At 41.7% G+C, this 12,165-nt stretch overlaps 1 protein-coding gene across 1 annotated transcript; it reads right to left on the bottom strand.

The window, feature by feature from the left end:
- Positions 1-5,401: 5,401 nt before the first annotated feature.
- Positions 5,402-11,916, bottom strand: LOC124045301 (protein FAM98B-like). Its single transcript, XM_046364595.1, has 8 exons — positions 11,545-11,916; positions 9,621-9,769; positions 9,387-9,515; positions 8,460-8,626; positions 7,129-7,209; positions 6,898-7,014; positions 6,586-6,753; positions 5,402-5,929 (listed from the first exon to the last, which is right to left on the bottom strand). The coding sequence occupies exons 1-8, from the start codon at positions 11,580-11,582 to the stop codon at positions 5,720-5,722; spliced, it is 1,059 nt and encodes a 352-aa protein (XP_046220551.1). The 5' UTR covers positions 11,583-11,916; the 3' UTR covers positions 5,402-5,719.
- Between the last annotated feature and the right edge of the window lie 249 nt (positions 11,917-12,165).

Genomic DNA, 12,165 nt, shown 5'->3' with positions numbered 1-12,165 from the left:
TAAGTAAATAAATCAGGAGTTTTGTAAAAAAAAAAAAAAAACATACAGAAGAGGGGATGGAGATATTCAGAAAGGAAGAGGTATGGAGTAAGCAATAGTAAAATAGGCTTTGAAAAAAAGTATCTTCTTGAATCCTAAGCAGTGGCGTAAAGTACTTTAGCACTTGAATGTATTTTTACTTAAGTATCTGTACTTTAATATTGATATTTTTGACTACTTTTACTTCATTCCTAAAGAATATTTACTTTACTCATTTTCCTTGCTACCCAAAAGTACTTTCATTTCGAATTCTTAGCAGAATAGGAACATGGTCCATTCAGGCACTTATCAAGAGAACATCCCTGGTTATCCCGACTGCCTCTGATCTGGCAGACTCACTAAACACACATGCTTTGTTTGTAAATGATGGAGTGTTGGCGTGTGCCCCTGGTTATCCAGGTCTGTGCCCAAACAATTCGAGCTTCTACTTTTTAAAATCCACCTTTCCAGAAACAAGTCTCTCACCGTTGCCGCTTGTTATACACCCCCCAGCGGTTTCTACGGCTGGCCATGCTTTTCACCTGGCTACCCCTACCCCGGTCAACAGCACTGCACCCCTCACTAGAGGTCGACCGATTATTTTTCAACGCCGATACCGATTATTGGAGGATCAAAAAAGCCGATACCGATTAATCGGCCAATTTTTTTTGTCATTTATTTGTAATAATGACAATTAAAATAAGTGTTCATTCAGTATTGTAACTTAATATAACACATCAATAAAATCAATTTAGCCTCAAGTAAATAATGAAACATGTTTAAATAATGCAAAAACAAAGTGTTGGAGAAGAAAGTAAAAGTGCAATATGTGCTATGTAAGAAAGCTAACGTTTCAGTTCCTTGCTCAGAATGAGAACATATGACATTTACATTACATTTAAGTCATTTAGCAGACGCTCTTATCCAGAGCGACTTACAAATTGGTGCATTCACCTTATGACATCCAGTGGAACAGTCACTTTACAATAGTGCATCTAAATCTTAAAGGGGGGGGGTGAGAGGGATTACTTATCCTATCCTAGGTATTCCTTAAAGAGGTGGGGTTTCAGGTGTCTCCGGAAGGTGGTGATTGACTCCGCTGTCCTGGCGTCGTGAGGGAGTTTGTTCCACCATTGGGGGGCCAGAGCAGCGAACAGTTTTGACTGGGCTGAGCGGGAGCTGTACTTCCTCAGTGGTAGGGAGGCGAGCAGGCCAGAGGTGGATGAACGCAGTGCCCTTGTTTGGGTGTAGGGCCTGATCAGAGCCTGGAGGTACTGAGGTGCCGTTCCCCTCACAGCTCCGTAGGCAAGCACCATGGTCTTGTAGCGGATGCGAGCTTCAACTGGAAGCCAGTGGAGAGCTGGAGGTAAATTTTAACATGAGTCTTCAAAATTCCCAGGTAAGAAGTTTTAGGTTGTAGTTATTATTGGAATTATAGGACTATTTCCCTCTATACCATTTGTATTTCATTAACCTTTTGACTATTGGATGTTCTTATAGGCACTAGTATTGCCAGTGTAACAGTATAGCTTCCATCCCTCTCCTCGCTCCTCCCTGGGCTCGAACCAGCAACACAACAACAACAGCCATCATCGAAGCAGCGTTACCCATGCAGAGCAAGGGAATCAACCACAGGCTCAGCGAGTGAAGTTTGAAACGCTATTAGCGTTCGATAACTAGCTAGCCATTTCACTTCGGTTACACCAGCCTCATCTCGGGAGTTGATAGGCTTGAAGTCATAAACAGCGCAATGCTTGAGGCACAACGAAGAGCTGCTTGCAAAACGCACAAAAGTGCTGTTTGAATGAATGTTTACGCTCCTGCCTACCACCGCTCAGATACTTGCATGCTCAGTCAGCTTAGATGCAACGCAGGACACGCTAGATAATATCTAGTAATATCATCAACCATTTAATTTATTTTACCTTTATTTAACTAGGCAAGTCAGTTAAGAACAAATTCTTATTTTCAATGACTGCCGAGGAACAGTGGGTTAACTGCATGCATCAGGGGCAGAACGACAGATTTGTACCTTGTCAGCTCGGGTGTTTGAACTTGCAACCTTTCGGTTACTAGTCCAACGCTCTAACCACTAGGCTACCCTGCTGCCCCATGTGTAGTTAACTAGTTTTATAAGATAAGTTTAATGCTAGCTAGCAACTTACCTTGGCTTACTGCATTCGCGTAACAGGCAGGCTCCTTGTGGAGTGCAACGAGAGAGAGGCAGGTCTTTATCACGTTGGACTACTTAACTGTAAGGTTGCCCCTGAACGAGGCAGTTAACCCACCGTTCCTAGGCCGTCATTGAAAATAAGAATGCGCTCTGACTTGCCTAGTTAAATAAAGGTATTAAAAAATATTTAAAAAATACCGATTTCCGATTATGAAAACTTGAAATCGGCCATTCCGATTAATCGATCAACCTCTACTCCCCACAGCAACTCGCCCAAGCCTTTCCCATTTCTCCTTCTCCAAAATCCAGTCAGCTGATGTTCTGAAAGAGCTGCAAAATCTAGATCCCTACAAATCAGACGGGCTAGTCAACAAACAGATTACCGACCATTTCGAATCCCACCATACCTTTTCCACTATGCAATCTGGTTTCAGAGCTGGTCATGGGTGCACCTCAGCCACGCTCAATGTCCTAAATTATATCTTAACCACCATCGATAAGAAACAATACTGTGCAGCCGTATTCATTGACCTGGCCAAGGCTTTCGACTGTCAAACACCACATCCTCATTGGCAGACTCGACAGCCTTGGTTTCTCAAATGATTGCCTCGCCTGGTTCACAAACTACTTATCTGATAGAGTTCAGTGTGTCAAATCGGAGGGCTTGTTGTCCAGGCCTCTGGCAGTCTATGGGGGTGCCACAGGGTTCAATTCTTAGACCGACTCTCTTCTCTGTATACATCAATGTCGCTCTTGCTTCTGGTGAGTCTCTGATCCACCTCTACGCAGACGACACCATTCTGTATACTTCTGGCCCCTCCTTTGGACACTGCGTTAACAACCCTCCAGGCAAGCTTCAATGCCATACAACTCTCCTTCCGTGGCCTCCAATTGCTCTTAAATACAAGTAAAACTAAATGCATGCTCTTCAACCGATTGCTGCCCGCACCCTCCCGCCTGACTACTACTCTGGATGGTTCTGACTTAGAATATGTGGACAACTACAAATACCTAGGGGTCTGGTTAGACTGTAAACTCCTTCCAGACTAACATTTAGCATCTTCAATACAGAATTACATCTAGAATCGGTTTCCTATTTTGCAACAAAGCCTCCCTCGTAAAACTGACTATCCTACCGATTCTTGACTTTGGCGATGTCATTTACAAAATAGCCTCCAACACTTGGATGCAGTCTATCACAGTGCCATCTGTTTTGTCACCAAAGCCCCATATACTACCCACCACTGTGACCTGTATGCTCTCGTTGGCTGACCTTCACTACATATTTGTCGCCAAACCCACTGGCTCCAGGTCATTTGTAGGGAAAGCCCCACTTTCTCTCAGCTCACTGGTCACCATAGCAACACTCATCCGTAGCACGCGCTCCAGCAGGTATATTTCACTGGTCATTCCCAAAGCCAACGCTTCCTTTGGCCGCCTTTCCTTCCAGTTCTCTGCTGCCAATGACTGGAATGAATTGCAAAAATCACTGAAGCTGGAGTCTTATCTCCCTCTCTAACTTTAAGCATCAGCTGTCAGAGCAGCTTACCGATCACTGTACCTGTACAAAGCCAATCTGTAAATAGCACACCCAACTACCTCATCCGCATATTACTTACCCTCTTGCACCCAAACATCTCTACTTGCACATCATCTGCATATCTATCACTCCAGTGTTAATGCTAAATTGTAATTATTTTGCCTCTATGGCCTATTTATTGCCTTACCTCCCTACATTTGCACACACTGTACATAGATTTTTCTATTGTGTTATTGACTGCACGTTTATTTATGTGTAACTCTGTTGTTTTTGTCGCACTGCTTTGCTTTATCTTGGCCAGGTCGCAGTTGTAAATGAGAACTTGTTCTCAACTGGCCTACCTGGTTAAATAAAAGGTGAAATAAAAAAAAGAAAATGGTTAGCTCAATAAGGAATTTGAAATGATTTGATACTTAAGTATATTTTAACAATTACATTTAAATCAAATACTTTTACTCAAGTATTTTACTGGGTCATTTTCTATGAAAGTATCTTTAAGTATGATTCAAGTATGACACTTGGGTACTTTTCCCACCACTGATCCGAAGGCCTCGCAAGCCACCACAGGGCCATCTTGGCAGCTGGGCACACAGGAGGCCATTACACAGTGGCACCATCACGCTCAAGGCGAGCAACCCTGCCTTGTAGACCATCTTCTGTTGTCCCCCGAACAGACTTCTCAACAATCTTTGGGTCGGATCGAGTGGAGCCGCCACCTCCACTTTCGGTCTCCTCCTCAATGGTGCATCGCTTGGCACACTGCTCAAGTTCTTTACACTGCGCAGTTTCCTCAGTGAGAGATGGAGCTGTTTTGCCAGCGTCTTTGGCTTCGGTAACTCCGTCATCCAACTTCTTTAGCCTCTACTACAAAACCAGGATGTGAGAATGACATTTTCCCACTGAGTTTTGAATATCCTCGATCAACTCACCCTTGTGAAAAAAAGTGATTTGGTCTTTAAATGGACAGATCACCCTTCAATTTCAATCTGATTCCTGGCTGTGTTGCGCTGATGCACTCATTCAGATGCACTCACACATCTCCCAGATCCTGTCCGTTATCGTGTTCCCCATTCCAGGCTTTTCACTCATTATTCAGGTCTGTGTTCTCTTTACACAGCCTTGGCATTTCCTCTGTCACTTGGATTTTCAGGAGCTCTGTGTTTTCCACCAAGTAAAGATTCTTACTATAGGTGAGGTCTGCTATCAGGACGCTCATCATCCACATAAAGTAGCAGGCATAGAAAGATTACTCAGCAGAGTTCCCACTTCTGTTTTTCAGGGGAAACTGAAGTTGGGTTGAAAATACTGTATCCCTGAAAACCGGATGTTAGCATTTTCTGTTGACTACGCATAGGCTATCCACATGCGGCTCAGGTGAATTAAGTATCTCTGCTGCTACCATCTTTCACTGAATGTTTGCCCCATCCAGTGTCTCGCTGTGAATGGCGAGAGCACTTGCAGTTGTACTTGAAGCACTATACCGCCAACGTTCAAGCCACTGGTTTTGTAAGGTCACGGTCATTATGACATAAATCACACCAAACTTCTGATACAAGAGGCTAATCCATGAGGGTGAATGAACTCAACTCATGTAAAACTAATTAAATATCTATGCATAAGGAATTACACAAGACAAAGACAAGTACACACACACACATGGAACCTAGGCATTTAAATCTGAAGAAAGCATTTTATTATTCAAGTCAATCGGATTAAGTCTTCAAATCAAAAAGTTAATTACCATAATTCAAATTTCCGAATAGTTAATTTGATAAAACTACAAACATACAATCAGAAAATACATAAAACTATATAAAAATGGTCATTGAGTTTGACTTACTGTCGGTATTGCTTCTACAACTCTCCACAGCAACACAGTTCATAAGAACTCTGAAAATGAACTCAAATATACGCATATAACCATGAGTAGGTTTCAGTTCACCTATTGAACACTGTCTGGCATTTCAGTTTTAAAAAAAACTGGTAAGTTAGTATTGATAACGTCCTCTCTTTCCTCCATGACCCCAACCAGCTCCACCACCTCGCCAGCCACTCTTACCCCCTCCCCAACCACCACCTCCTCGACTGCCCCAACCCCCTCCACCGTCTTGTCTCTTCTGCCAGGCTGGCATCTCAGGGAGAGGGGCGTCTATCTCAGAGGGCCGGCCACCTCTATCTGGCACCCTACCCATCAGGATCTATAAAAGAGAAATACAATGGTAGGTCAGTGGATGGAGAACATTTTAGTCATTTATGCTGCACTTCCACCTAAGAAGTACCCCACCCCAGTGTGTCGCCTGTGTTTTATGTTAATGCTAGCTCTAGTATAATTGTGTTTCCATCAGGAGTGTGACACTAAATACTTGGGGCAAGCATACTCAACCTCTGCACCATGGGCTCCCGAGTGGCACAGCGGTCTAAGGCACTGCATCTCAGTGCTAGAGGCGTCACTACAGACCCTGGTTCGATTCCAGGCTGTAACACAATTGTCGCAGCGTCGTCCGGGTTAGGCTGGGGTATGTCGTCATTTTAATTAAGAATTGGTTCTTCACTAACTTGCCTAGTTAAACGTTTTTAATGTAGCTATTGTTATGTAAATGACAGCTGAAAAATACCAGTAGCTTAGCTTTGGCCCCAAGTCAGAGCCATGGTCCAGTGAGACACAGGTGCCAGTCCACATAAATGGAAACAGAAAAGTCTGAGCCTTTTGGGTAAATCTAAGATGGAAACTCAACATTAGTGCAATTCCACTGCTGGGTACTTGGTCTAAATGCTCAAGACTTATGTACACTCATTAGACATTTGTACACAATGTTCCTTGGGTCACATTCCACAGTCTGGAAGGCTACAGTACCTTATTGACAGCACAGGCAGTATTCTCTCTGCTGGAGCCACTGCTGGTCTTCACCACGTTGCATATGTCCTCCCTGGCTGCCAGCAGGTGAGCCATGCCTACAGATGAACTCTGGGCCAGGGTGTGTCTCTTAGGCTGGTAGGCCCTGGCCATGCTATCAACTCTCTCCTAACAGACAGACAAGACAGTTTGTTGAGCATAGGACACGGACAATGACGTTCTGCATAGAAAGAGCAGAAAGGGAGTAGCCTGCCGATTTAAGGGGGTCACTAACGTTGAGACTATCAAGATACACCAGAGCACTCCACCTGCCTTGGCTCTCTCTGACCAGCCGAAAGACTGCACAGTGACGTCAAGACGTTTGATCAGCATCCTCCGTCGGCACTCATACTCTGAGGACAGGACCATGTTGATCTGCTCCAGCCGCTCCTGTGGAGACAAGGCCCATATTCAATGCACACTTGGCATCCCCTCATGGCTTTGCAGGAATTATACCCTTTGCCTCCACAAAAATGGGTGACATTCTGAATGCAGTCTGCTTACCCACTGTTCACTGTCGAGAGAGTTCTTCAGAACAGGCTTTCCAATGTGATCCTTTGGAAGCTCTTGAAGCACTGCGTTTATCTGGATATACATACAGTGCTTTCAGAAAGTATTCATACTCCTTGACTTATTCCACATTTTGTTGTTACAGCCTGAATTTAAAATTGATTAAATAGATGTCTCATCCAGCTACACACAATACCCCATAATGACAAAGTGAAAACATGTTTTTAGAAAAAGTTGCACATTTATTCAAATACAGAAACAATTTCATAAGTATTAATTCCTTTATTCTTTATCCTGAAAAACTATTATAAGCATACCCATAACATGATGCAGACACCACTATGCTTGAAAATATGGAGTGGTACTCAGTAATGTGCTATATTTTACACAAATATAACAGTATTTTGGACTAAAATTTCATTGCTTTGCCACATTTTCTTCAATACTACTTTAGTGGCTTGATGCAAACAGAGTGCATGTTTTGGAGTATTTTTTATTTTGTACAAGCGTCCTTTTCACCCTGTCAACAAGGTTAGTATTGTGGTGTAGCTACAATGTTTTTGATCCATCCTCAGTTCTCTCCTATCACAGACATTCAATTCTAACTATTTTAAAGTTACCATGGTGAAATCCCAGTACGGTTTCCTTCCTCTCTGGCAACTGAGTTAGGAAGGACGCCTGTATCATTGTAGTGACTGGGTGTATTAATACACTATCCAAAGTGTAATGAATAACTTCACCATGCTCAAAGGGATATTCAGTGTCTGCTTTTTATTTACCCATCAGCTTATAGGTGCCCTTCTTTGCAAGGCCCTGGAAAACTACCCTGGTCTTTGTAGTAGAATCTGTGTTTGAAATTCACTGCTCGATTGAGGGACCTGTACCCTACACATAATTGTATGTGTGGGGTACAGAGATTAGGTAGTCATTCAAAAATCATGTTAAACACTTATTGCACAAATATTGAGTCCATGCAACTTTTTAAGCACATTTCCTACTACTTATTGACTTAAGACATTTCAGCTTTTCATTTGTAAAGATGTCAAAGTACATAATTCCACTTTGACAGTGGGGTATTGTGTGCAGGCCAGTGACAGACAAAATCTCAATTTAATCAATTTTAAATTCAGGCTGTAACAACGTTTGGAAAAAGTCAAGGGGTGTGAATACTTTCTGAAGGCACTACAAGATACAATGCATCTGTTGAATACAAAGACAGTGATAAAATTGATGGCTATGCATTTGGGATATTCTATTGAGTTAACGATGGCTGTTTTTGCAGTTTTTGTATACCAAACCTGAGCTCTGAGAGGAAGTGAACACACCTTTTTCCCTATCCCAGAGAACAGCTCTGCTACTCCCTGCTCTCTTAGCTCTGGGAGCATCAGTGTTTCACAGATTGCCTGGAGATCGTTTCGGTCTTTGTGTTCTTTGTCCTTAGAAGGTCGTCTCTTTACTATCTGTGCAGCTTGTAGCTCAGAGCATAAAAACACTGCAAAATAAAGATAGGAGCCACAGGTTAAAAAAAAAAAACATGCAAAATTAAAACTCAAGACCAAAACCACCCGAGTCACAGCCTGTTCACCCTGCTATTATGCAGAAGGTGAGGTCAGTACACGTGGATCAAAGCTGGGACCGAGAGACTGAAAAACAGCTTCTATCTCTGCCCTGAACTTCGTCACTCCACTAGCCTGCTACCACCCGGTTACTCAACCCTGAACTTTAGAGGCTGCTGCCCTACTGTATGTACATAGACATGTAATCACTGGTCACTTTAATCATGTTTACATGCTGTACTCTAGTCAATGCCACTGACATTGTTCATCCTAATATTTATATATTTAATTCCATTGTTAGATATTACTGCAGTGTCGGAGCTTAGAACAAGCATTTCGCTACACCCGCAACAACATCTGCTAAATATGTGTATGCGACCGATAAAATTTGATTTGATTTATATTAGGAAAGGTGTAAGTCTGAACCATGGCAGAGCCGCAACATACCAAAAAGGGTATCATGGGCGGCAGGTAGCCTAGTGGTTAGAGCGTGGGGCCAGTAACCGAAAGGTTGCTAGATCGAATCCCCGAGCTGACAAGGTAAAAATCTGTCGTTCTGCCCCTGAACAAGGCAGTTACTGTTACAATGACAGCCTAAGAATTTGTTCTTAACCTTAATAAAGGTGAAAAAAATATAATAATAACATGATGGTACTCAGCCCAGGATTCTGGACAGATGGCCAATTCAATACTTACATACTAGCTTTAGATAGTCTTTCTTATTCTGCAGCCCTTCCTGTATAATCCCGGAAACAAGGCCTTGATAAGGGCACTGCAACTCCTTCAGCATGCCACTCATCTCAAACTGAAGGCCATCAGTGTCACCTAAACACACGTTTCAGAGTTAACTTAGCAATGGCAATACTATCAGATTTAATAAAACACATTTTGATCAAATGGGACAGTAGAGGTGATTATCTTTTGGCTAACCTGAACCTGAAGAAATGCTCTCTTCCAGATCACATAATGGTTTCAGACGGGATGCTAACCACATGCATAGGTTGACATACTCCTTTGATAAAAGTCCACCTTCACATGCTCTGACAAGCCTCTCCTCAGTCTGCAGAGGTCCTTCATACCTGCGCACCAACAAACAATATGATCTAGCTGTACGCTAGCATTGAATCATAGCTATAATAGCACTTGGATGTTGTATGGATGCTTTTGCAAGGGAATAAGCAAAGGACCCTTATATTTTTTCTCTCACTGTCTAGAATGACTACACTAGTTAAGCATACTGAACAAATATATAAAACTCAACTTGCAACAATTTCATTGATTTTCCAGAGTTACAATTCATGAGGAAATCGGTCAATTTAAATAATTTTTATTAGGTCGTAATCTATGGTTCACGTGACTGGGAGTACAGACATGAGTCTGTCTGTTGTCAAAGAAAAACAGGCCTCAGTATTTTTGTGCAATCAAAATCGGGCACTGGGTTGACATCAGCTCGTACACACAACGCCATACACGTGGTCTGCGGTTATGAGGCCGGTTGGGCCTACTGCCAAATTCTCAAAAACAATGTTGGAGGTAGCTTATGGTAGAGCAATTAACATTCAATTCTGTCCCCAGCACAAGGTGAACTGTATAATGATCATGCTGTTAAATCAGATTCTTGATATGCCACACCTGTCAAGTGGATGAATTATCTTGGCAAATGAGAAATGCTCATTAACAGGGAAGTAAAAACATTTGTGCAGAATATTTAAAAAGAAATAAGCTTTTTGTGCATATGGGACATTTCTGGGATCTTATATTTCAGCTCATGACACCAACACTTTACATGTTGCGTTTATAGTTTTGTTCAGTGTATATTGCAGTGTTGGGGAAGCTACTATGCAAATATAGGTTTACCAAGCTACCAATTACTTCACACTGGACGAAGTTAAGCTACACTAAAGCTCTAGAAAATAGTTTACTTAACTAAAGCTACTATGAAAAAGTAGTTGACGACATCCAAACTTAGTGAAAAATTATATGTAAATCAAAAACACTTTGGGGTCATATGTTAACAGAAAGTGTAATAGAGCACAGTATGAGTCATAAACCCATAAAACCTAGAGTTCAAACAGGAAAATGGTTCCAATAGTTTTTTCATCATTCATTTTTCCCATAGGGGATTTTAGAAACACTTAAAATAAGGGCTGTGTTTTGTGTAGGCTTACACTGGCCTGACGTTCTGATAACCATGTAAATCTCTCTAGGACAACATAACTTTTATCAATGTATTCACCTGTATTATAACCCCCCCAAAAAATGAAATACTAATTAACTGCTAATGTCGATATCATATAGGACCACAAATGCCATGATGATCTGGACAAGACTGCCAAATCGAGGCAAAGGTAAGGATCTCTGGATTAACAATCGAATGTTAGCTAAATGTAGTAATGAATAAATTGGCAACATTTCTTTAAAAATGGACAATTCTGTGAACTATCCTGTGCAGGTTTTAAATTGACACAATCCCTGTTAGCAAAGGAGTCTGCTGGAGATTACGTGCAGGAACTTGCAGGGATTTGTAGTTTTGCATTATGTCTACTTTGATGCTAATGAGCATTTTCGAATCTGAGAGTTAATAAAGCCGAATATATTGATTAAAGTCACCTTGCCTTGTAGTTCCAGTAGTTAGCTAGCTACACCGATACTCTTTATGGCAAATGTATTAAAACACTAAAGTTAGCTAGATACCTATATTTGAATCTAGTTAAACTACCACCAGCCTACTGCTAATGTAGTTAAATTACTAGTTGAAATACATGTAGTTCACTACTCCACAACGCTGTTATATTGTTAACACCCATGCTAGCGGACAGCATCATCGGTGGTGGTATTGTGCATACTTGCTTACCCAACTTGTTCCAGCGCATCTAAAATATCACTCTCCATTGTGGTAGACAACAATATCAGAAGATTCCTTTTACTTTAAAGATGTAACCGATAGAAGCTTGAGTGTGACAATGTGATACAAACATATCATTATCTACGAACTAACCGAGCTACGCCGTTTTGAAAAACATGCCGCGAGATAGGTGTAGCGACAATTAAATCCGTAATGGAACATGCATCTTGGTCAGTTACATTCCGCCTAGTGTTTTCCCGTGTTTTCGTCACATCTTCCGTGGACTAAAAAAGTATAATAATATAATCAAAATATGTATATTTGCTCAATGAAAAATAACATGAGTACAAGTTACCACGAGCTAGGGATAGCCTAATACCTGAAAATATCCCTGGTTAAAGGGAAGCTCAACTCCAAATACGGCCTTTGTCCAACCCCTTCAAATAAATAAAAAACATTCAGGTGAGAAGTTGTGGGTGGGGGGCAATTGTTCGTAAGTATTAATTTTGTGAGAGGGTTAAAGTAGTTGTACCTGATGCCAATACTTTCTCACCAAAGCATCATGAGCAAATATGGCTCAGACAGTTAGCACACAATCATTGAGCTCACTCTCAACCCTGTTACATGAGA

The sequence above is a fragment of the Oncorhynchus gorbuscha genome, linkage group LG10 (assembly GCF_021184085.1).
Source record: "Oncorhynchus gorbuscha isolate QuinsamMale2020 ecotype Even-year linkage group LG10, OgorEven_v1.0, whole genome shotgun sequence".
Taxonomy (NCBI): domain Eukaryota; kingdom Metazoa; phylum Chordata; class Actinopteri; order Salmoniformes; family Salmonidae; genus Oncorhynchus; species Oncorhynchus gorbuscha.
This window is presented reverse-complemented; position numbering and strand designations above follow the sequence as displayed.